The sequence below is a fragment of the Gobio gobio genome, assembly GCF_949357685.1.
Source record: "Gobio gobio genome assembly, chromosome: 21".
NCBI classification, from domain to species: Eukaryota; Metazoa; Chordata; class Actinopteri; order Cypriniformes; family Gobionidae; genus Gobio; species Gobio gobio.
In genome coordinates this window covers 45,340,151-45,367,698 of record NC_137117.1, presented here as the reverse complement: position 1 = coordinate 45,367,698, position 27,548 = coordinate 45,340,151, and the positions used below count along the sequence as shown (strand labels likewise).

The 27,548-nt window shown below is 42.3% G+C and overlaps 1 protein-coding gene across 1 annotated transcript in view; it reads right to left on the bottom strand.

Moving 5' to 3' along the window:
- The window catches only part of LOC307117959 (deoxynucleoside triphosphate triphosphohydrolase SAMHD1-like), a 102,508-nt gene that overhangs the window by 19,462 nt on the left and 55,498 nt on the right, over positions 1–27,548 (bottom strand). The window contains exons 10-12 of the mRNA XM_079803244.1: positions 20,260–20,351; positions 20,056–20,171; positions 19,818–19,957 (exon numbers count right to left, since the gene is read on the bottom strand). Coding sequence (XP_079659370.1) covers positions 19,818–19,957; positions 20,056–20,171; positions 20,260–20,351 — 348 coding nt within the window. The remainder of the gene's footprint in view (positions 1–19,817; positions 19,958–20,055; positions 20,172–20,259; positions 20,352–27,548) is intronic.

The following is a 27,548-nucleotide window of genomic DNA, read 5'->3' as shown; positions in this document are numbered from 1 at the left end:
TTGCCTTATCGACACGACATCCTCAATAAACCCGTCTCCAGCGTGATGACTCCGATCTTTCGAATATTCCTATCTAATAATTGCCTTATCGACACGACATCCTCAATAAACCCGTCTCCGGCGTGATGACTCCGATCTTTCGAATATTCCTATCTAATAATTGCCTCATCACCATGGCATCCTCAATAAACCCGTCTCTGACGTGATGACTCCGATCTTTTGAATATTCCTATCTAATAATTGCCTCATCGACACGACATCCTCAATAAACCCGTCTCTGGCGTGATGACTCCGATCTTTCGAATATTCCTATCTAATAATTGCCTCATCGACACGACATCCTCAATAAACCCGTCTCCAGCGTGATGACTCCGATCTTTCGAATATTCCTATCTAATAATTGCCTCATCGACACGACATCCTCAATAAACCCGTCTCTGGCGTGATGACTCCGATCTTTTGAATATTCCTATCTAATAATTGCCTCATCGACACGGCATCCTCAATAAACCCGTCTCTGGCGTGATGACTCCGATCTTTCGAATATTCCTTTCTAATAATTGCCTCATCGACACGACATCCTCAATAAACCCGTCTCCAGCGTGATGACTCCGATCTTTCGAATATTTCTATCTAATAATTGCCTCATCGACACGACATCCTCAATAAACCCGTCTCTGGCGTGATGACTCCGATCTTTCGAATATTTCTATCTAATAATTGCCTCATCGACACGACATCCTCAATAAACCTGTCTCCAGCGTGATGACTCCGATCTTTCGAATATTTCTATCTAATAATTGCCTCATCGACACGACATCCTCAATAAACCCGTCTCCAGCGTGATGACTCCGATCTTTCGAATATTTCTATCTAATAATTGCCTCATCGACACGACATCCTCAATAAACCCGTCTCCAGCGTGATGACTCCGATCTTTTGAATATTTCTATCTAATAATTGCCTCATCGACACGACATCCTCAATAAACCCGTCTCTGGCGTGATGACTCCGATCTTTCGAATATTCCTATCTAATAATTGCCTCATCGACACGACATCCTCAATAAACCCGTCTCCAGCGTGATGACTCCGATCTTTCGAATATTTCTATCTAATAATTGCCTCATTGACACGACATCCTCAATAAACCTGTCTCTGGCGTGATGACTCCGATCTTTCGAATATTTCTATCTAATAATTACCTCATCGACACAGCATCCTCAATAAACCCGTCTCCAGCGTGATGACTCTGATCTTTTGAATATTCCTATCTAATAATTGCCTCATCGACACGACATCCTCAATAAACCCGTCTCTGTCGTGATGACTCAGATCTTTCGAATATTCATATCAATAATTACCTCATCGACACAGCATCCTCAATAAACCCGTCTCCAGCGTGATGACTCCGATCTTTCGAAAATTCATATAAATAATTACCTCATCGACACGACATCCTCAATAAACCCGTCTCCAGCGTGATGACTCCGATCTTTCGAAAATTCATATAAATAATTACCTCATCGACACGACATCCTCAATAAACCCGTCTCTGGCATGATGACTCCGATCTTTCGAATATTCCTATCTAATAATTGCCTCATCGACACAGCATCCTCAATAAACCCGTCTCTGGCGTGATGACTCCGATCTTTTGAATATTCCTATCTAATAATTGCCTCATCGACACAGCATCCTCAATAAACCCATCTCCAGCGTGATCACTCCGATCTTTCGAATATTCCTATCTAATAATTGCCTTATCGACACGACATCCTCAATAAACCCGTCTCCAGCGTGATGACTCTGATCTTTCGAATATTCCTATCTAATAATTGCCTTATCGACACGACATCCTCAATAAACCCGTCTCCAGCGTGATGACTCCGATCTTTCGAATATTCCTATCTAATAATTGCCTTATCGACACGACATCCTCAATAAACCCGTCTCCAGCGTGATGACTCCGATCTTTCGAATATTCCTATCTAATAATTGCCTCATCGACACGGCATCCTCAATAAACCCGTCTCCGGCGTGATGACTCCGATCTTTCGAATATTCATATAAATAATTACCTCATCGACACGACATCCTCAATAAACCCGTCTCCAGCGTGATGACTCCGATCTTTCGAATATTCCTATCTAATAATTGCCTCATCGACACGACATCCTCAATAAACCCGTCTCTGGCGTGATGACTCCGATCTTTTGAATATTCCTATCTAATAATTGCCTCATCGACACGGCATCCTCAATAAACCCGTCTCTGGCGTGATGACTCCGATCTTTCGAATATTCCTATCTAATAATTGCCTCATCGACACGACATCCTCAATAAACCCGTCTCCAGCGTGATGACTCCGATCTTTCGAATATTTCTATCTAATAATTGCCTCATCGACACGACATCCTCAATAAACCCGTCTCTGGCGTGATGACTCCGATCTTTCGAATATTTCTATCTAATAATTGCCTCATCGACACGACATCCTCAATAAACCCGTCTCCAGCGTGATGACTCCGATCTTTCGAATAGTTCTATCTAATAATTGCCTCATCGACACGACATCCTCAATAAACCCGTCTCTGGCGTGATGACTCCGATCTTTCGAATATTCCTATCTAATAATTGCCTCATCGACACGACATCCTCAATAAACCCGTCTCCAGCGTGATGACTCCGATCTTTCGAATATTTCTATCTAATAATTGCCTCATCGACACGACATCCTCAATAAACCCGTCTCCAGCGTGATGACTCCGATCTTTTGAATATTTCTATCTAATAATTGCCTCATCGACACGACATCCTCAATAAACCCGTCTCTGGCGTGATGACTCCGATCTTTCGAATATTCCTATCTAATAATTGCCTCATCGACACGACATCCTCAATAAACCCGTCTCCAGCGTGATGACTCCGATCTTTTGAATATTTCTATCTAATAATTGCCTCATCGACACGACATCCTCAATAAACCCGTCTCCAGCGTGATGACTCCGATCTTTCGAATATTTCTATCTAATAATTGCCTCATTGACACGACATCCTCAATAAACCTGTCTCTGGCGTGATGACTCCGATCTTTCGAATATTTCTATCTAATAATTGCCTCATCGACACAGCATCCTCGATAAACCCGTCTCTGTCGTGATGACTCAGATCTTTCGAATATTCATATCAATAATTACCTCATCGTTACAGCATCCTCAATAAACCCGTCTCCAGCGTGATGACTCCGATCTTTCGAATATTCCTATCTAATAATTGCCTCATCGACACGACATCCTCAATAAACCCGTCTCTGGCGTGATGACTCCGATCTTTTGAATATTCATATCAATAATTGGCTCATCGACACGACATCCTCAATAAACCCGTCTCTGGCGTGATGACTCCGATCTTTTGAATATTCCTATCTAATAATTACCTCATCGACACAGCATCCTCAATAAACCCGTCTCTGGCGTGATGACTCCGATCTTTTGAATATTCATATCTAATAATTGCCTCATCGACACGACATCCTCAATAAACCCGTCTCTGGCGTGATGACTCAGATCTTTCGAATATTCATATCAATAATTAACTCATCGACACAGCATCCTCAATAAACCCGTCTCCAGCGTGATGACTCCGATCTTTCGAAAATTCATATAAATAATTACCTCATCGACACGACATCCTCAATAAACCCGTCTCTGGCATGATGACTCCGATCTTTCGAATATTCCTATCTAATAATTGCCTCATCGACACAGCATCCTCAATAAACCCGTCTCTGGCGTGATGACTCCGATCTTTTGAATATTCATATCTAATAATTGCCTCATCGACACGACATCCTCAATAAACCCGTCTCTGGCGTGATGACTCCAATCTTTTGAATATTCCTATCTAATAATTGCCTCATCGACACAGCATCCTCAATAAACCCATCTCCAGCGTGATCACTCCGATCTTTCGAATATTCCTATCTAATAATTGCCTTATCGACACGACATCCTCAATAAACCCGTCTCCAGCGTGATGACGCCGATCTTTTGAATATTCCTATCTAATAATTGCCTCATCGACACGGCATCCTCAATAAACCCGTCTCCAGCGTGATGACTCCGATCTTTCGAATATTCCTATCTAATAATTGCCTCATCGACACGACATCCTCAATAAACCCGTCTCCGGTGTGATGACTCTGATCTTTTGAATATTCCTATCTAATAATTGCCTCATCGACACGGCATCCTCAATAAACCCGTCTCCGGCGTGATGACTCCGATCTTTCGAATATTCATATAAATAATTACCTCATCGACACGACATCCTCAATAAACCCGTCTCCAGCGTGATGACTCCGATCTTTCGAATATTCCTATCTAATAATTGCCTCATCGACACGACATCCTCAATAAACCCGTCTCTGGCGTGATGACTCCGATCTTTTGAATATTCCTATCTAATAATTGCCTCATCGACACGGCATCCTCAATAAACCCGTCTCTGGCGTGATGACTCCGATCTTTCGAATATTCCTATCTAATAATTGCCTCATTGACACGACATCCTCAATAAACCCGTCTCTGGCGTGATGACTCCGATCTTTCGAATATTTCTATCTAATAATTGCCTCATCGACACAGCATCCTCAATAAACCCGTCTCCAGCGTGATGACTCTGATCTTTTGAATATTCCTATCTAATAATTGCCTCATCGACACGACATCCTCAATAAACCCGTCTCTGGCGTGATGACTCAGATCTTTCGAATATTCATATCAATAATTACCTCATCGACACAGCATCCTCAATAAACCCGTCTCCAGCGTGATGACTCCGATCTTTCGAAAATTCATATAAATAATTACCTCATCGACACGACATCCTCAATAAACCCGTCTCCAGCGTGATGACTCCGATCTTTCGAAAATTCATATAAATAATTACCTCATCGACACGACATCCTCAATAAACCCGTCTCTGGCATGATGACTCCGATCTTTCGAATATTCCTATCTAATAATTGCCTCATCGACACAGCATCCTCAATAAACCCGTCTCTGGCATGATGACTCCGATCTTTCGAATATTCCTATCTAATAATTGCCTCATCGACACAGCATCCTCAATAAACCCATCTCCAGCGTGATCACTCCGATCTTTCGAATATTCCTATCTAATAATTGCCTTATCGACACGACATCCTCAATAAACCCGTCTCCAGCGTGATGACTCCGATCTTTCGAATATTCCTATCTAATAATTGCCTCATCGACACGACATCCTCAAAAAACCCGTCTCCGGCGTGATGACTCCGATCTTTCGAATATTCCTATCTAATAATTGCCTCATCGACACGACATCCTCAAAAAACCCGTCTCCGGCGTGATGACTCCGATCTTTCGAATATTCCTATCTAATAATTGCCTCATCACCATGGCATCCTCAATAAACCCGTCTCCGGCGTGATGACTCTGATCTTTCGAATATTCCTATCTAATAATTGCCTTATCGACACGACATCCTCAATAAACCCGTCTCTGGCGCGATGACTCCGATCTTTCGAATATTCCTATCTAATAATTGCCTTATCGACACAACATCCTCAATAAACCCGTCTCTGGCGTGATGACTCCGATCTTTCGAATATTCCTATCTAATAATTGCCTTATCGACACGACATCCTCAATAAACCCGTCTCCAGCGTGATGACTCCGATCTTTCGAATATTCCTATCTAATAATTGCCTCATCGACACGACATCCTCAATAAACCCGTCTCTGGCGTGATGACTCCGATCTTTTGAATATTCCTATCTAATAATTGCCTCATCGACACGGCATCCTCAATAAACCCGTCTCTGGCGTGATGACTCCGATCTTTTGAATATTCCTATCTAAATAATTGCCTTATCGACACGGCATCCTCAATAAACCCGTCTCTGGCGTGATGACTCCGATCTTTTGAATATTCCTATCTAATAATTGCCTCATCGACACGGCATCCTCAATAAACCCGTCTCCAGCGTGATGACTCCGATCTTTTGAATATTCCTATCTAATAATTGCCTCATCGACACGACATCCTCAATAAACCCGTCTCTGGCGTGATGACTCCGATCTTTTGAATATTCCTATCTAAATAATTACCTCATCGACACGACATCCTCAATAAACCCGTCTCTGGCATGATGACTCCGATCTTTCGAATATTCCTATCTAATAATTGCCTCATCGACACAGCATCCTCAATAAACCCGTCTCTGGCATGATGACTCCGATCTTTCGAATATTCCTATCTAATAATTGCCTCATCGACACAGCATCCTCAATAAACCCATCTCCAGCGTGATCACTCCGATCTTTCGAATATTCCTATCTAATAATTGCCTTATCGACACGACATCCTCAATAAACCCGTCTCCAGCGTGATGACTCCGATCTTTCGAATATTCCTATCTAATAATTGCCTCATCGACACGACATCCTCAAAAAACCCGTCTCCGGCGTGATGACTCCGATCTTTCGAATATTCCTATCTAATAATTGCCTCATCGACACGACATCCTCAAAAAACCCGTCTCCGGCGTGATGACTCCGATCTTTCGAATATTCCTATCTAATAATTGCCTCATCACCATGGCATCCTCAATAAACCCGTCTCCGGCGTGATGACTCTGATCTTTCGAATATTCCTATCTAATAATTGCCTTATCGACACGACATCCTCAATAAACCCATCTCTGGCGCGATGACTCCGATCTTTCGAATATTCCTATCTAATAATTGCCTTATCGACACAACATCCTCAATAAACCCGTCTCTGGCGTGATGACTCCGATCTTTCGAATATTCCTATCTAATAATTGCCTTATCGACACGACATCCTCAATAAACCCGTCTCCAGCGTGATGACTCCGATCTTTCGAATATTCCTATCTAATAATTGCCTCATCGACACGACATCCTCAATAAACCCGTCTCTGGCGTGATGACTCCGATCTTTTGAATATTCCTATCTAATAATTGCCTCATCGACACGGCATCCTCAATAAACCCGTCTCTGGCGTGATGACTCCGATCTTTTGAATATTCCTATCTAAATAATTGCCTTATCGACACGGCATCCTCAATAAACCCGTCTCCAGCGTGATGACTCCGATCTTTCGAATATTCCTATCTAATAATTGCCTCATCGACACGACATCCTCAATAAACCCGTCTCTGGCGTGATGACTCCGATCTTTTGAATATTCATATCAATAATTACCTCATCGACACGACATCCTCAATAAACCCGTCTCTGGCGTGATGACTCCGATCTTTTGAATATTCCTATCTAATAATTACCTCATCGACACAGCATCCTCAATAAACCCGTCTCTGGCGTGATGACTCAGATCTTTCGAATATTTATATCAATAATTAACTCATCGACACAGCATCCTCAATAAACCCGTCTCTGGCGTGATGACTCAGATCTTTCGAATATTCCTATCAATAATTGCCTCATCGACACGGCATCCTCAATAAACCCGTCTCCAGCATGATGACTCCGATCTTTCGAAAATTCATATAAATAATTACCTCATCGACACGACATCCTCAATAAACCCGTCTCTGGCATGATGACTCCGATCTTTCGAATATTCCTATCTAATAATTGCCTCATCGACACAGCATCCTCAATAAACCCGTCTCTGGCGTGATGACTCTGATCTTTTGAATATTCCTATCTAATAATTGCCTCATCGACACGACATCCTCAATAAACCCGTCTCTGGCGTGATGACTCAGATCTTTCGAATATTCATATCAATAATTACCTCATCGACACAGCATCCTCAATAAACCCGTCTCCAGCGTGATGACTCCGATCTTTCGAAAATTCATATAAATAATTACCTCATCGACACGACATCCTCAATAAACCCGTCTCTGGCGTGATGACTCCGATCTTTCGAATATTTCTATCTAATAATTGCCTCATCGACACAGCATCCTCAATAAACCCGTCTCCAGCGTGATGACTCTGATCTTTTGAATATTCCTATCTAATAATTGCCTCATCGACACGACATCCTCAATAAACCCGTCTCTGGCATGATGACTCAGATCTTTCGAATATTCCTATCTAATAATTGCCTCATCGACACAGCATCCTCAATAAACCCGTCTCTGGCGTGATGACTCCGATCTTTTGAATATTCCTATCTAATAATTGCCTCATCGACACAGCATCCTCAATAAACCCATCTCCAGCGTGATCACTCCGATCTTTCGAATATTCCTATCTAATAATTGCCTTATCGACACGACATCCTCAATAAACCCGTCTCCAGCGTGATGACTCCGATCTTTCGAATATTCCTATCTAATAATTGCCTTATCGACACGACATCCTCAATAAACCCGTCTCCAGCGTGATGACTCCGATCTTTCGAATATTCCTATCTAATAATTGCCTCATCGACACGACATCCTCAAAAAACCCGTCTCCGGCGTGATGACTCTGATCTTTCGAATATTCCTATCTAATAATTGCCTTATCGACACGACATCCTCAATAAACCCGTCTCCAGCGTGATGACTCCGATCTTTCGAATATTCCTATCTAATAATTGCCTCATCACCATGGCATCCTCAATAAACCCGTCTCCGGCGTGATGACTCTGATCTTTCGAATATTCCTATCTAATAATTGCCTTATCGACACGACATCCTCAATAAACCCGTCTCTGAGGCGATGACTCCGATCTTTCGAATATTCCTATCTAATAATTGCCTTATCGACACGACATCCTCAATAAACCCGTCTCTGAGGCGATGACTCCGATCTTTCGAATATTCCTATCTAATAATTGCCTCATCGACACGGCATCCTCAATAAACCCGTCTCTGGCGTGATGAATCCGATCTTTCGAATATTCCTATCTAATAATTGCCTTATCGACACGACATCCTCAATAAACCCGTCTCCAGCGTGATGACTCCGATCTTTTGAATATTCCTATCTAATAATTGCCTCATCGACACGACATCCTCAATAAACCCGTCTCTGGCGTGATGACTCCGATCTTTTGAATATTCCTATCTAATAATTGCCTCATCGACACGGCATCCTCAATAAACCCGTCTCTGGCGTGATGACTCCGATCTTTTGAATATTCCTATCTAATAATTGCCTCATCGACACGACATCCTCAATAAACCCGTCTCTGGCATGATGACTCCGATCTTTCGAATATTTCTATCTAATAATTGCCTCATCGACACGGCATCCTCAATAAACCCGTCTCCGGCGTGATGACTCCGATCTTTCGAATATTCATATAAATAATTACCTCATCGACACGACATCCTCAATAAAACCCGTCTCTAGCGTGATGACTCCGATCTTTCGAATATTCATATAAATAATTACCTCATCGACACGACATCCTCAATAAACCCGTCTCCAGCGTGATGACTCCGATCTTTCGAATATTCATATAAATAATTACCTCATCGACACGACATCCTCAATAAACCCGTCTCTAGCGTGATGACTCCGATCTTTCGAATATTCATATAAATAATTACCTCATCGACACGACATCCTCAATAAACCCGTCTCCAGCGTGATGACTCCGATCTTTCGAATATTCCTATCTAATAATTGCCTCATTGACACGACATCCTCAATAAACCCGTCTCTGGCGTGATGACTCCGATCTTTTGAATATTCCTATCTAATAATTGCCTCATCGACACGGCATCCTCAATAAACCCGTCTCTGGCGTGATGACTCCGATCTTTCGAATATTTCTATCTAATAATTGCCTCATCGACACAGCATCCTCAATAAACCCGTCTCCAGCGTGATGACTCTGATCTTTTGAATATTCCTATCTAATAATTGCCTCATCGACACGACATCCTCAATAAACCCGTCTCTGGCGTGATGACTCCGATCTTTCGAATATTCCTATCTAATAATTGCCTCATCGACACGACATCCTCAATAAACCCGTCTCCGGTGTGATGACTCTGATCTTTTGAATATTTCTATCTAATAATTGCCTCATCGACACAGCATCCTCAATAAACCCGTCTCTGGCGTGATGACTCCGATCTTTCGAATATTCCTATCTAATAATTGCCTCATCGACACGACATCCTCAATAAACCCGTCTCTGGCGTGATGACTCCGATCTTTCGAATATTTCTATCTAATAATTGCCTCATCGACACGGCATCCTCAATAAACCCGTCTCCGGTGTGATGACTCTGATCTTTTGAATGTTCCTATCTAATAATTGCCTCATCGACACGGCATCCTCAATAAACCCGTCTCCGGCGTGATGACTCCGATCTTTCGAATATTCATATAAATAATTACCTCATCGACACAGCATCCTCAATAAACCCGTCTCCGGCGTGATCACTCCGATCTTTTGAATAATCATATCAATAATTACCTCATCGACACAGCATCCTCAATAAACCCGTCTCCGGCGTGATCACTCCGATCTTTTGAATAATCATATCAATAATTACCTCATCGACACGGCATCCTCAATAAACCTGTCTCTGGCGTGATGACTCCGATCTTTTGAATATTCCTATCTAATAATTGCCTCATTAACACGACATCCTCAATAAACCCGTCTCTCGCGTGATGACTCTGATCTTTCGAATATTCCTATCTAATAATTGCCTCATCAACACGACATCCTCAATAAACCCGTCTCTCGCGTGATGACTCCGATCTTTCGAATATTCCTATCTAATAATTGCCTCATCGACACAGCATCCTCAATAAACCCGTCTCTGCCGTGATGACTCCGATCTTTCGAATATTCCTATCAATAATTGCCTCATTGACACGACATCCTCAATAAACCCGTCTCCAGCGTGATGACTCCGATCTTTCGAATATTCCTATCTAATAATTGCCTCATCGACACGACATCCTCAATAAACCGGTCTCTGGCGTGATGACTCCGATCTTTCGAATATTTCTGTCTAATAATTGCCTCATCAACACGACATCCTCAATAAACCGGTCTCTGGCGTGATGACTCCGATCTTTTGAATATTCCTATCTAATAATTGCCTCATCAACACGACATCCTCAATAAACCCGTCTCTGGCGTGATGACTCCGATCTTTCGAATATTCCTATCTAATAATTGCCTCACCGACATGGCATCCTCAATAAACCCGTCTCCAGCGTGATGACTCCGATCTTTTGAATATTCCTATCTAATAATTGCCTCATCAACACGACATCCTCAATAAACCCGTCTCTGGCGTGATGACTCCGATCTTTCGAATATTTCTGTCTAATAATTGCCTCATCGACACGACATCCTCAATAAACCCGTCTCTGGCGTGATGACTCCGATCTTTCGAATATTTCTGTCTAATAATTGCCTCATCGACACGGCATCCTCAATAAACCCGTCTCCAGCGTGATGAGTCCGATCTTTTGAATATTCCTATCTAATAATTGCCTCATCAACACGACATCCTCAATAAACCCGTCTCTGGCATGATGACTCCGATCTTTTGAATATTCCTATCTAATAATTGCCTCATCGACACGACATCCTCAATAAACCCGTCTCTGGCGTGATGACTCCGATCTTTTGAATATTCCTATCTAATAATTGCCTCACCGACATGGCATCCTCAATAAACCCGTCTCCAGCGTGATGACTCCGATCTTTTGAATATTCCTATCTAATAATTGCCTCATCAACACGACATCCTCAATAAACCCGTCTCTGGCGTGATGACTCCGATCTTTCGAATATTCCTATCTAATAATTGCCTCATCGACACGACATCCTCAATAAACCCGTCTCCGGCGTGATGACTTCGATCTTTCGAATATTCCTATCTAATAATTGCCTCATCGACACGACATCCTCAATAAATCTTCTCTGTCGGGATGACTCCGATCTTTCGAATATTCCTATCTAATAATTGCCTCATCGACACGACATCCTCAATAAACCCGTCTCCGGCGTGATGACGCCGATCTTTCGAATATTCCTATCTAATAATTGCCTCATCGACACGACATCCTCAATAAACCCGTCTCTGGCGTGATGACTCCGATCTTTCGAATATTCATATAAATAATTGCCTCATCGACACAGCATCCTCAATAAACCCGTCTCCGGCGTGATGACTCCGATCTTTCGAATATTCATATAAATAATTGCCTCATCGACACAGCATCCTCAATAAACCCGTCTCCGGCGTGATGACTCCGATCTTTCGAATATTCATATAAATAATTACCTCATCGACACGACATCCTCAATAAACCCGTCTCCAGCGTGATGACTCCGATCTTTCGAATATTCCAATCTAATAATTGCCTCATCGACACGACATCCTCAATAAACCCGTCTCCAGCGTGATGACTCCGATCTTTTGAATATTCCTATCTAATAATTGCCTCATCGACACGACATCCTCAATAAACCGTCTCTGTCGTGATGACTCCGATCTTTCGAATATTCCTATCTAATAATTGCCTCATCGACACAGCATCCTCAATAAACCCGTCTCCGGCGTGATGACTCCGATCTTTCGAATATTCATATAAATAATTGCCTCATCGACACAGCATCCTCAATAAACCCGTCTCCGGCGTGATGACTCCGATCTTTCGAATATTCATATAAATAATTACCTCATCGACACGACATCCTCAATAAACCCGTCTCCAGCGTGATGACTCCGATCTTTCGAATATTCCTATCTAATAATTGCCTCATTGACACGACATCCTCAATAAACCCGTCTCTGGCGTGATGACTCCGATCTTTCAAATATTTCTATCTAATAATTGCCTCATCGACACGACATCCTCAATAAACCCGTCTCCAGCGTGATGACTTCGATCTTTTGAATATTCCTATCTAATAATTGCCTCATCGACACGACATCCTCAATAAACCCGTCTCTGGCGTGATGACTCCGATCTTTCAAATATTTCGATCTATTATGACCTCTGACCTGTAATGTTGCCAGAATAATAATCATACGCTGTTTGTTAATTGGCCAGAGGAGAACTGCCCCCCCCGACTGAGCCTGGTTTCTCTCAAGGTTTATTTTTCTCCATTAGGTCACCTGATGGTGTTTTGGTTCCTTGCCACTGTTGCCTCTGGCTTGGCTTGCTCAGTTGGGGACACTAAATTCTCAACTAAATATCCAAATAAATTTTCAACTAAATTACTGATCTGCCCACATTGTCACTTTATGATAATTGAAATGAGCTGATGACATCACTGTTTTCTGCAGAGCGGCTGTACAGCCGAATCAAATTCTGTTGCATTATTTTCCTGTTTAACACTGTGAAGCTGCTTTGAAACAATTGGCATTGTAAAAGTTGTGACGTTGTTTTGGGGGAGATTGTTCACTTAAGGCGGCAGGTGCTGGCTTTGGATCACGTTTATGTTTTCATGTCTTTTATTTTGTTGTCATGGTTCTTTTGTTGTCCTGGTTTCCTGGTTTTGTCATGTGATCATGTCATGTGCTTCCCTAGTCTCATGTCAAGGCAAGTCAAGTTCGAGCTTTATTGTCATTCCGCTACACGTGGTGACATACAGTGCAACGAAATGTTGTGCCTCACAGGACCACGCTGCTACATAAATACAGACATTTCTGTCAGGACCACTATCGTGAAAGATGATTGATTGACTTCCTACGCATCCATTCGGCCTAACATGGATAAGAGCAGGGAGAGCAGCAATAACCCCCCTTAGGGTAAACAGAACAGAACCAACATAATTATGTAAGTATTGCAGATATCATTAATGTTGATATTACATGTACAACGTGATTTAGGAATTTAGTCTGATTCAAGGGAAATCAGAATGCCAAATCCTGACTGACGAGAGGAGGAGCTGGGGATGGAGGAGGGTAAATGAGCTCTGGAGAAATGCGATAGCAGCTGATAGTACTGAAGGAGCTTATATGTGCATGCTGTGATAGATGTCGTATTCCTATAGGTAGACGTGATCAGCTGACAGTCAGCTGATGCGAGCTTGACTAATGTGACCTGCCAGAACTGACGCCATAGCTTTTTCAGTTTTGCGTGTATTGTTCCCTGTAAACTGCTGTTGGTGAATTTGTTTCTGCTCAAGTTTAATTCATGTAGTGTCAAGTTTAGCTTTGTCAAGTCTTTTGTTTATTTTTTTATCGGTTTACGTTTTGAATACACTGCACATGGGTTTATCACCAAGCTAGCCTTCAGTGGATCCGTTACAGATGCATATATTATAAACAGTGCTTTTCAGGTTTTTCAGGTATCTAACATTAGTTTTCAGGTACAGAAATTGAAAAAACTGACCAAATATAGACCAATTTACTGTTTGTAAACATACAGGATACACGCGCAACAAGGTTGCAGAAAACCAGGGGGAGATGGCATTTACATGATACGATACAAAATCGTTAGATTTAAAATAGTGCTGGGAATTTATTAAAAAAATTAACGAATTAAATCGCATTGTTTTCTGTAATTAATTGCGGTTAATCGCAAGTTTTTAATATTTTTAGAGTTTTTAATATTTTGATTTTGTAATCATTTCAGTTACTCTCCAAATTAATGTAGAAACCATTTTTATTGTTTCGCATCTTTTACAACAAAAAATATGTGTTGTATTGTCATATTTTTATGAATGAAGGCCAGTATCACTGATACTAATGTCTATGAAACATTAATGATGTTACATTACAGTATAACTGAAAGCTACCAATTTCAACATTTATTAGGCTTTAAAAAAACTACTTTTAATTTAAGTGAACTTAAAAGAATCTTAACATAAACCCATTATAATAAATGTTATATTTACCCATGGCCTTCCCTGTTAGACATATATAGAAATGTAATAGTTATCAAAAAACTTTCTTAACTGCATAAATAATAAATTAAACATAGATGAATCATCTTTTCTCTGTTACCATTAATGACATCATCAGTGGCTGCTGTCATTCATTTAAGAAATTATTTAACTAATTTAAGACTCCTATTATGAGAATACTCAACAAAACTGGCATTTTGGCAACATTCCTTGTGTTGTTGTTATTGTTTGTTCAAGAGCGAAAGAGAACTCGATGTGTGCACGAGAGATTGAGACGCAGCCACACAGACAGGACATTGACACACAGCATGTTCTCTTCTGTCTTGTAGCGCTTAGATTGTTTGATCATATAAATGTAACGCTGGGCAAAAATGGATATAAAAACGAATGCTGCGTTAATTGCGTTAAATATTTTTAATACGTTAAATTAAAAAAAATTAATCGCCCGCGTTAATTTGCCCAGCACTAATTAAAAAATATTATAGATTATTTATAGATATATATTTATAGATTACTAATTATAGATTATTAGATGTTATTTTCAAAATGTTGTCCGCATATTACAATAGTTTGTTACCCAGTGATAGGGCTGTGCCTGACGGTGGCCAAAACACTTTTTGTAAATGTAAATGAGTGAAGCACAGACATTTATTTACAAAATATTAAATTTATTTACAAAATATTAAATTTATTTACAAAATATTAAATTTATTTACAAAATATTAAATTTATTTACAAAATATTACATGTTACATCGCAGCCATGGAAACATATGGACTCATGCCGAACGAGAGAGTGGGCTTTGTGAGGTGAGCCGAATTTAAGCTTTGCATTTGGAGATCTGTTCACCCGATTTTCCACAAATCTAACAATAAGCTTAACTCCATTTTATTCTACTGGACATGGCATCTCTTATTTATTTATCTTATTTATCATGGCATCTCCAAAATCTTAATTTACGTCTCACACAGGGGATTATACACGTACGTTTCTTCCATGTTTGCTTTTAATTAGGAGTTCGCATAATTTACAGTGGTAAAGTAGAAAACAGTGCTGTAGGACAGATTATTTACTAATATTTATTTACATGTTTTACAGGCTGTAGTATTGTTTCACTGACGGGAACGCATGCTTAAATAGATGTTTGAGCCTCGTTTATATATTTTTTATTTTCAAAATGTAGGCTATATATATATATATATATATATATATATATACACTCACCTAAAGGATTATTTGGAACACCTGTTCAATTTCTCATTAATGCAATTATCTAATCAACCAATCACATGGCAGTTGCTTCAATGCATTTAGGGGTGTGGTCCTGGTCAAGACAATCTCCTGAACTCCACACTGAATGTCAGAATGGGAAAGAAAGGTGATTTAAGCAATTTTGAGCGTGGCATGGTTGTTGGTGCCAGACGGGCCGGTCTGAGTATTTCACAATCTGCTCAGTTACTGGGATTTTCACGCACAACCATTTCTAGGGTTTACAAAGAATGGTGTGAAAAGGGAAAAGCATCCAGTATGCGGCAGTCCTGTGGGAGAAAATGCCTTGTTGATGCTAGAGGTCAGAGGAGAATGGGCCGACTGATTCAAGCTGATAGAAGAGCAACTTTGACTGAAATAACCACTCGTTACAACCGAGGTCTGCAGCAAAGCATTTGTGAAGCCACAACACACACAACCTTGAGGCGGATGGGCTACAACAGCAGAAGACCCCACCGGGTACCACTCATCTCCACTACAAATAGGACAAAGAGGCGACAATTTGCACGAGCTCATCAAAATTGGACAGTTGAAGACTGGAAAAATGTTGCCTGATCTGATGAGTCTGGATTTCTGTTGAGACATTCAGATGGTAGAGTCAGAATTTGGCGTAAACAGAATGAGAACATGGATCCATCATGCCTTGTTCCCACTGTGCAGGCTGGTGGTGGTGGTGTAATGGTGTGGGGGATGTTTTCTTGGCACACTTTAGGCCCCTTAGTGCCAATTGGGCATGGTTTAAATGCCACGGCCTACCTGAGCATTGTTTCTGCCCATGTCCATCCCTTTATGAGCACCATGTCCCCATCCTCTGATGGCTACTTCCAGCAGGATAATGCACCGTCACAAAGCTCCAATCATTTCAAACTGGTTTCTTGAACATGACAATGAGTTCACTGGACTAAAATGGCCCCACAGTCACCAGATCTCAACCCAATAGAGCATCTTTGGGATGTGGTGGAACGGGAGCTTCGTGCCCTGGATGTGCATCCCACAAATCTCCATCAACTGCAAGATGCTCTCCTATCAATATGGGCCAACATTTCTAAAGAATGCTCTCAGCACCTTGTTGAGTCAATGCCACATAGATCTAGTTCATCAAAATTAAAAGAAATAAACATTTGAAATATATCAGTCTGTGTGTAATGAATGAATATAATATAAAAGTTTCACTTTTTGAATGGAATTAGTGAAATAAATCAACTTTTTGATGATATTCTAATTATATGACCAGCACCTGTATGTATGTATGTATATATGTATGTATGTTTTTTTATATATCAAAATGACTGATTTTGTGGTGGTAAATATCCCGCTTAGAGTGGGGAATATGATCAAAGTCTTACAAGTAAACCACAAAAATAAGCAATTATTTAATATAAGTTCTCAAGTAATTAAGTAATCAATTAAACAGTCAGTAATAAAATAAGAACTTATAATGACAATACTGCCCTACAAAGGCAAAAGGTCTGGAGTTATGGTATTCTGCCTTTGTTTTACTGTCCTTTAAAGTTTGCTGTGTTTAAATTACGGTGTAGCCTGTGTCATACATCTGTCACTGAAGCACTTCAGACACACCATACCCGAATAAAAGTGTAGGTAAAACAAATAGTTGAGTGGTTGTTTTTGCTAATATCGTTTAAAGGGATAGTTCACCCAAAAATGAAAATTCTGTCATCATTTACTCACACTCCAGTTGTTTCAAACCTGTATGAGTTTCTTTGTTCTGCTGAACACAAAAGAAGATAGAGTGAAGAATGTTTGTAACAAAGCAGAGAGAGCAACCACTGACTACCATAATAGGGAAAACAATACTATGGTAGCCAATGGTTTCTCTCTCTGCTTTTATTCTAATATTTGTTTATTTAAATTGTGTTATTTTGCGAAAATGAGAGACGTTTTTTTTTTATTCATCAAGTTGTCGTCACCATTTCTGAACAAGCTTATGTTATATCAATGTTTTCTTTCAGTTAAAATATTAAACAATATGTGTAAACCCAAAAATATATGCCTAAAGAACAAAAGCATTACAAACTCAAGCAGTGCGAGCGGAAAAAACGTTAATAAGTACACACACTCGAGTCGGTATGGTTATCGTGTTTATATTGTTTATGTAATTCCAAACATCGAGAGGCAGACAACAACATTATGTGATCAAATACAATAAACTTAACACTCAACAGCGCCACCCAGTGGATTTAGTTATAACTGCAATTTTGTTGTGGGATTTATCACGGATTCACTGCATTTACGGCCAGCAAAGCAACGTAGTACAATTCTAATACTATTTTTATTTTTTGAAAATTAATTACAGTTTGAATATTCGTGCACAGCCCTAATTAAGACCTGTTTAAAATTATTTAAGACCTAGAACTCAATATATAAGCGAATTTAAGACTTTTTAAGGCCTAGAATTTTTATTTTGAAATTTTAGACTTTTTAAGACCCAGCGGAAACCCTGTATAAAATCTGGTAAAATTCAATACTCTTTTTTTATAATTATCTTATAGCCTAACCGTTTTTAATAGGATGGACAGTTGAATAGGAACCGAACCTTGGTATACTCAATAAATATATTTACTTCTTCTCAGAGTTCTCTGCAACTGAGTCTTCTCTGTCTGAGGGCACAACTGCACCAGCTTATATGGAAGAAGCGCATGCCTGAGCTTGTATTTTGGGTTAAACTGGGTTGGTTTGAAATAGTGGAAAATAGAATAATAGAATCAAAATGTATGAGCCTTTTTACCCGTTAGGGATGTGAGGTGAGAACATTTTCCCTCCCGCCACATTACAGCGCTGCACTGAGCAACCGTAGGAGAATGAAAGTGTGGCCGTGCGCATTTTACTTTCAGTTTGCCAATTCGGCTGCGGGTTGCTTGAATGGTGGGTTCATTAGCCTATTATTCTTAATGAAAAACACAACAAAACAGTACAATGACAAACTCCTTTAAATAGGCGCTTTTACATTTCACTTTGACCCAAATCTTCTGCGATCATCTTGTCATTCAGCTCCTCACTCGTGATGAATGAGATCTGACTCCCGTTCAGCTCACACTACACCTTCAGTTTTTAATTCTCTAACTGAACTAAATGATTTTTTACTACTATAAATTATCAAAATGACAGTGGGCGCGTTGCCGCGTGGGAAAGTGATGTAACCGGTATTATGCCTGAACACTGGTAACACGACTATCACAGCAAGCCTATTACCCATTATTAATCTAAATGAATCTACTGAAATATAGGAGCTTGTTACTCGGACCAGCCCTACACTGCACACACAAATCTTCTCTCAGCGCATGCAAATTTTCTTTTGCATCTTGATCTTGAATTTTTAAATTGGCAAGGCTTAAAAGAGTTTAGTTTAAACACAAATAGCATCACGTGCTGTTCCGGTCTCACCTGAGCTTGCGCGCTATCAACACCCGGTGATAGCGTAATGACTGGTCATGTTCAAAAGTCATCTGGCAAAAGTGACTGTTTTGTTCTCGCGTTTTGATCATCGCTGTTGTAATGTATTGGGAAGCCAGAATGTGTATCCATCAACAGAAACATACATTTGCCTAACTCTGACTCTTTACGCATTAGATGCGGCGTCAGATTTAAAAAAGGAACAGCGGTGCAAGTGCACCAGAGAACCTTTACACCCCTAGTACGTATCTGAGCTCTGAACTCACCAGTGACACGTCCAAATGCGTCTTTGGTGTGGTCTGACCCACACACTTATACAGACGTCGACAGACGATGTTCTGCAGGATGGCTCGAGCCTCAGACAGCTCCGGTGCAGACGAGTACAGAATCTGCTCAAAGATTTGATCTAAAAACAAACACTATCTTTCAGGACATGAATATTAACCCTCATTTCATCATTTGTGACCGAGCTGACACCTGGTCAGGGTTCGGGTCATCATCTACCTGTGAGTTTGCTGTAGGCCTCCATGTCTTCTATAGCTGAAGAGATTGTGAACATCCTGCCAGAAGAGCCCTGGATTTGGATGTGAGGATCCGCCTTTTCAAAGGCCTCCGTCATCCTGACACAAAAACAGCCAATGTCAGAACACTGAAATCAATCTGGAAGCCAGGAAAATTAAAAATGTGTTAGACGATGCTAATACACACATGGTCTCTGTGATGACGACCACTTTGTGCTGATACGCCCGGCGATGGAGGAGGTAACGAATGTGAAACATGTCGTAGAGATTGCCAACTTCCTGCAAAGAGTAAAGAGAATCAAAACACTAAATCAGAAAAAGTATTCATTTAGTTGAAATTCTGCCTGATACAGGAACCCTTGATCACACCTGCCAGAGATTTATTATGATGCATTCAAAAATAAAACAAAACAGAACAGAACTCTAAAGAAACACAGCAGTGTTGGCATACTTGGGTAAGAAATACATTTATGTGCTAGTCATGCTGCATACATTTCAATTTATTGCAATCAGATTTTGCACATCCTACACTGCAATTATGAATTGTGTGTGATGTGCTTTGCCAATTTGAAATGGGACCTTGGAAAGACTAGCAAAGTGGCAGTTACTGTGCCTGAGCAAATAAAGTCAGCAGTGACTTTACTCCAGGTGTTATCAGAGATGGATACTCGAGTCAGTTGCACTTAAGTCACACAAAAAAAAACCGACATGCGACAATACAAGTGAAAAATACAAGTCTTTTGGCCCGGTGTTGTGCCAAATTCTGACCCCGTGCCAGATTATTACCCCCCAGCATTGGTAGGTTTAGGAGTAGGTGTGGGGTTTGGATTAGGATTAGGATTAGGATTGGGATTAGGATTAGGCAATCAGGCATTGACTTCAACGAGGGGGGTAATAATTTGGCAGGGGGTCGAAACTTGGCACAACACAGCCATTCCCAATTACGTTCTCTATTATTTACTACCGCACATGACAGCACGAAACGCCACCTTTTACTATTCATTCATTCACAAATATGTGCTGCAGCAGCGAATATCACGAAACATTTCTAAACACACCAAGCCAGCGAGCGCGTGACGCATCTGAAGGCACGCAAATTCATCACCCATTAGAAAACTGCTGTTAAATAAATTAGCAACAAATGGATTCAGGGAACAGTGATTAAATTATTTGCACACACTCCAGTCCACCGCTGTCTTCATTTCAAAATTTAAATCGTTTATTAAACACAAAGTTTTATTTCAAAAGCATTTCTAAATTAAGTTTATAATTCCAATAAACGAAAATTCCAGCAAAAGAAACCAAGTGTGGTCAAAAAACTGAATAACCACCATGTCAAAATGCAAACATTTGTTCTTTGTCACTTCCTATCCCACCCATACGCAGCGACATATACCTTACGCACCTGAGAGATTAATAATAATAATAATAAACAAATAACATACAACTTATAATAAATACACTTATAGACAAACGGCTACAACAAATATGGTCAAGCCATATTTGAAAAGCAATCAATGAATCCGAAGGGAAGCTGTGGTGTTCACAGCAGCAGAGGCCTGCTTGCGGTCCATTTACAAGAAGTAACATTTCCATGTCCTTTTCATGTTTTTCCCCATAGTAGTCCATTTGCTATACATATAATCCAGATTTACCTAGTTAATTTGCATCTGGATTGCACAAACACTTTCATTCGCAATTTATGACCCTGTCCGACTCATTTCCACAAACGAGACACGCAGATGGAAATGTTCTTTGTGTTGCGTTTACTGTAACACTTGTCCATACACAGGTTGTGTTACCGCCGGTGCTCACTGGAACACTACATTATCCAGCATTGCTTGAGATCTACAGAAAACTACGGCAACTCAAATAGCTCAAAATACACAGCACTTTTTCCCCCTTGGTTCTAATCTAAATGGTATAATTGTGTACAAAGTTGGAAAGTAATAGTAAGTTATAGTAAGATTTAAGTCGTATTTTTGTGCTTTATTATGCAATTTTAAATTAAAAGTAATCTGTTTTGATAGTTCAATACTGTCAGGATTTCGGTGTGATCGATTGCTCTTTTTGTTTGTTTACCTTTTGTGTTCCATGTGTGCACTCTGTCTCCTCCCTCCTCGTTATCCTTGATTGTTTTCCACAGCTGTTGTGTGTTTGTTTCTCTCTATTTTAGGTCCGGGTGTGCTGTGTTCTGTGCGCGTTCGTTGTGTTTCTCCCGGGTGTTCGCTGCCATGCCGTGCCTGACTTTTGTTGGACTTTGATCGTGTTTTCTTGTTTTCCACTATGTTTTGTCTCCAGGACTCAGTGGGGAATTATGTACACCTCGGCTTCAGCTCTCTCTCCCGGCATTATTGTGAGTACATGGTGTGACGCTTCCTTGTGGATTATTTCCTTACGGACTAGTCGGAGTCATCTTCTGTCAGCGAGTCTTGTTTTTAGACTGGGGCTGACAACTCCTGGAACTCGGTACTGTACACATCAGTGAACAATTAATGTTTTTTTCCTGCTCTTCGGTGTGTCTCGTTTTTTAGACAAGATCCGTTTTGGGCGTGAGCGGTACTCCTCACTGTTCTGAGTTCGTGAGATACATTCTGGATTGTGCATCAACATCTGAGTTCCTGAGACCGTTCTGGATTGTGCCTCAACTTCTGAGTTTTCTGAGACCCAGATTGGAATTAGACTCTATCTTTCTCGCTGTTGATTCTAAATAAACTTTTACTTGCATAAGATTCCTCTGTCTCTGTCCTCACAGGACGAACGCGCCAACAATGGAGTCTGCAAGTCAGGCGAGCGGAGACTCTTTCCAAGCGGCCTTGGTCCAGCAGGGGGTGAGATTAGACCAGCATTGTTCTCTACTCAACTCCGTTTCACATGACTTTCAGTTACTTTCGGGCCGTCTCACCGACATCCACAATAGGTTAGAACAGGTGGCACAGGCAGTCGGAGAAAGAGAAGTCCATATACCACCTGCTGAGATTCCGAGTAGCTCCGGGCCAGAACACCAAGTGATTAACCCACCCACCTACGATGGGGATATTAAGTCTTGCAAAGCTTTTATTGACCAATGCTCCCTAGTTTTTGCGCTCCAGCCTCGGAGGTTCGCATCTGAGATATCGAAGGTTGCCTATGTCCTTACACTTTTAACGGGCAGAGCGCGAGACTGGGGAATGGCGGTCTGGGGAGCCAAGGACCCTTGCTGTGTTACGTTTGAGACCTTGCGCTCCAAGATGACCCAGCTTTTTGATCGCAGTGTTCAAGGCGACCTAGCGGCTGCCGCATTGATCCTTCTCACTCAGGATAAGTCTACTGTTACTGATTATGCGATTAAGTTCAGGACCCTCGCTGTATCCAGCGGGTGGAACGATACAGCACAGAAAGCGCAGTTTTTAAGAGGTCTCAATGAAAGCATTCAAGATGAGATCGCATCACATGATCTTCCCACATCTCTAGAAGGAGTTATCGATTTGGCTCTCCGAGTCGAGGCTCGCCACAGACAGAGGAGGGTTCGCCGTTCGTTTCACCACCTTTTCTCCGATCCTTCACAGCGTGTGAGCGATGATACTTCTCCATCTTCCTCTTCGCTAGAGCCAATGCAACTGGGTCGGCTCCGGCTTACCGCAGAGGAGAAACAACATTGTTTTGTCAATGGTCTCTGTCTGTACTGTGGGAAGCCGGGGCATAAGGCTCTCAACTGCCCAGCAAAAGGTTCCGCCCGCCGGTAATCCCGGGAGTATCGGTGGGCTTTTCTCATCTCGACTTTTCTTCCGGGTCTCGTACCATGTTGACGGTTTCCATCAGCTATAATAACTCTGTGTTCCACTCTCAGGCTTTGCTGGACTCCAGTGCTGAGGCGAGTTTTATGGACGCTTCTCTTGCTGAGTCTTGGGGTATTCCTACGGTAACTCTAACTGACTGTCTGTCTGCTTTAACGTTAAAAGGGCAACACATGGCAGAGATCACTCATTGCACCCCCTCTGTAAGTCTTTTTGTTTCTGGCAATCATCGTGAGGATTTAAATTTTTTTTTGTTACATTCTTCCCAGTCACCCATCATTTTAGGGCATGACTGGTTGATTAAACACAATCATCACGTTGATTGGCAGAATAGTATTGTCTTGGTCACGGTCTTGTCATGTAAATTGTCTTGGTCCTGCTCCTTCTGATTCCGTTTGTCCTGTTTTACAGATTCCTGCGGTCGATCTCGCGGGGGTCCCGGCGGAGTATTCTGATCTGGATCGGGTGTTCAGTAAGGCTCGAGCTACGTTCCCTGCCTCCTCACCGGTCGTATGATTGTGCTATCGATCTCCTCCCAGGTACTTTTCCGCCGAAGGGTCGCGTTTTTTCCCTTTCGGGTCCAGAAAGAGAGGCCATGGACAAATACATTAATGAAGCCCTTGCCGCTGGTCTCATTCGCCGCTCCACCTCCCCTGCCGGGGCAGGTTTTTTCTTTGTTAAGAAAAAAGATGGCTCCCTTCGTCCGTGTATTGATTATAGAGGTTTAAACGACATTACTGTTAAGAATAAATACCCCTTACCATTAATGTCAACCGCGTTCGAATTATTACAGGGAGCTTGTGTCTTCACCAAGTTAGATCTGCGCAACGCTTATCACTTGGTTCGCATAAGAGAGGGCGATGAGTGGGAGACAGCATTTAATAAACCCTCGGGCCACTGGGAATACTCAGTTCTACCGTTCAGACTTGCGAACGCACCTGCTGTCTTCCAGACAATGGTTAATGAAGTGTTGGGAGACGTGATTAACAAATTTGTCTTTGTGTATCTAGATGACATTCTCATCTTCTCCCCTTCTATGCAGATACACACCCAGCATGTTCGCCTAGTCTTACAACGGCTATTAGAGAATCAGTTATTTGTCAAGGCGGAGAAGTGCGAATTCCACAAGCAGTCGGTTACGTTCTTGGGTTTTGTTATCGCCGCTGGGAAAATTCACCCCGATTCTGCTAAGATTAAAGCGGTCGCTGATTGGCCAGTACCCGACACACGTAAGGAGTTACAGCGTTTTCTGGGATTCGCCAATTTTTACCGGCGTTTTATCAGAAATTTTGGTCCGATCGCTAAACCCCTTACTGCTCTTACCTCCACTAAAGTAGGTTTCCGTTGGAATAATGAAGCTCAGAAAGCCTTTGATGAATTAAGGTCCCGGTTCATCTCTGCGCCTGTACTTTCTATTCCTGATCCGGCTCACCAGTTTATAGTTGAGGTAGATGCTTCTGATGTCGGTGTAGGCGCCGTTTTGTCTCAGCGATCACCTATTGACGGGAAAGTGCATCCAGGCGCTTTTTTTTTTCTCACCGGTTAAACCCAGCAGAACGTAATTACGACATAGGTAATCAGGAGCTGCTGGCGTTTAGATTGGCTTTGGGTGAGTGGCGTCACTGGTTGGAGGGAGCCTCGGAGCCCTTCCTGGTCTGGACGGATCACAAGAACTTCGAGTACATCCGTTCGGCCAGGAGATTAACATCCAGACAGGCTCGCTGGGCGCTCTTTTTTTGACCGTTTTAACTTCACCCTCTCGTACCGGCCGGGTTCTAAGAACGTTAAGCCTGACGCTCTCTCCCGTCTGTTCGGTGGTTCGGAACCCGATCGGCCCGAGACCATTCTCCCGGAGAGGAGGGTGGTCGGGGCGGTCGTCTGGGGCATCGAGCGGCGGGTGAGGGAGGCCGGACGAGGGGTGGAAGTTCCAGAGGGGTGCCCGGTGGGTCGTCTGTGGGTTCCCGAGGCGTTGCGTTCTGATGTCATCCGGTGGTGTTTTTCGGCCATCCTGGTGTTCGGAGAACGTTGGCAGCCGTCCGTCAACTTTTTGGTGGCCCGTTATGGGACATGACGTCAGACAGTTTGTATTAGCCTGTCAGGTTTGTGCTTGTAATAAGGCCTCTCATCAACCACCCGTTGGTCTGCTTAAACCTTTGCCCGTGCCCTCCCGCCCCAGGTCACACATGGCCCTTGATTTTGTCACTGGCTTACCGGCGTCCGATGGTAACACTGTCATATTGACTGTGGTGGATCGCTTTTCTACAGCGGTCCATTTCATTCCCCTTCCCAAACTCCCTTCTGCCAAAGAGATGGCTCAGGTTCTGATTAACCACGTTTTTAGGTTACATGGTCTTCCGACTGACGTGGTTTCAGATAGGGGTCCTCAGTTCATCTCACGTTTCTGGCAGGAGTTTTGTAGACAGATCGGCGCCACCGCCAGTTTGTCTTCTGGTTATCATCCGCAGACCAACGGTCAATGTGAACGGGCTAATCAGGATCTTGGTCGTACGCTCCGCTGTCTGTCGTCTCGCTATCCGAACTCCTGGTGCCAACAGCTTCCCTGGGTCGAGTATTCCCATAATTCTCTCCCCGTTTCCTCGACCAATCTGTCTCCGTTTGAAGCCTCTACCGGTTTTCAACCTCCCCTATTTCCATCACAGGAGCCCGATGCAGCGGTTCCGTCTGCTTTAGCTTTTGTCCGAAGGTGCAAACGCACTTGGAAGAGAGCTAGAATCCTATTATTACAAAGCTCCAGACGAACCAAGGCTGCGGCTGACCGTCACCGGCGACCTCCTCCTCATTATATCTGTGGACAAAAGGTTTGGCTTTCTTCCAGGGATCTGCCTCTTCGTGAGTCATCTCGTAAGCTGGCTCCGAGATTCCTTGGGCCATTCAGTATTGTTAAGGTCGTCAGCCCAGTGGCAGTTAAGCTTAAGTTACCTCTTTCTCTTGGTCGGGTTCACCCTGTTTTTCATGTATCCAGGGTTAAACAAGTGATTTTTGCCTCCATTAATCCCCCTGTCTCTACCCCCAAACCCCCGCCCCTCAACTAGTGGATGGTTCTCCTGCCTACTCGGTCAGGAGATTACTAGATGTTCGCCGCAGGGGTAGAGGTTTTCAGTCTCTTGTGGACTGGGAGGGGTACGGTCCGAAGGAGAGGTGCTGGGTACCGGCTCGGGACATTCTGGACCCCGGTCTGATCGAGGATCTCCGTCGACGACAGGGTGAGTCCCTCCCTGGTCCGTCCAGTGCCGGCCGTGGGGGGAGGGGTACTGTCAGGATTTCGGTGTGATCGATTGCTCTTTTTGTTTGTTTACCTTTTGTGTTCCATGTGTGCACTCTGTCTCCTCCCTCCTCGTTATCCTTGATTGTTTTCCACAGCTGTTGTGTGTTTGTTTCTCTCTATTTTAGGTCCGGGTGTGCTGTGTTCTGTGCGCGTTCGTTGTGTTTCTCCCGGGTGTTCGCTGCCATGCCGTGCCTGACTTTTGTTGGTCTTTGATCGTGTTTTCTTGTTTTCCACTATGTTTTGTCTCCAGGACTCAGTGGGGAATTATGTACACCTCGGCTTCAGCTCTCTCTCCCGGCATTATTGTGAGTACATGGTGTGACGCTTCCTTGTGGATTATTTCCTTACGGACTAGTCGGAGTCATCTTCTGTCAGCGAGTCTTGTTTTTAGACTGGGGCTGACAACTCCTGGAA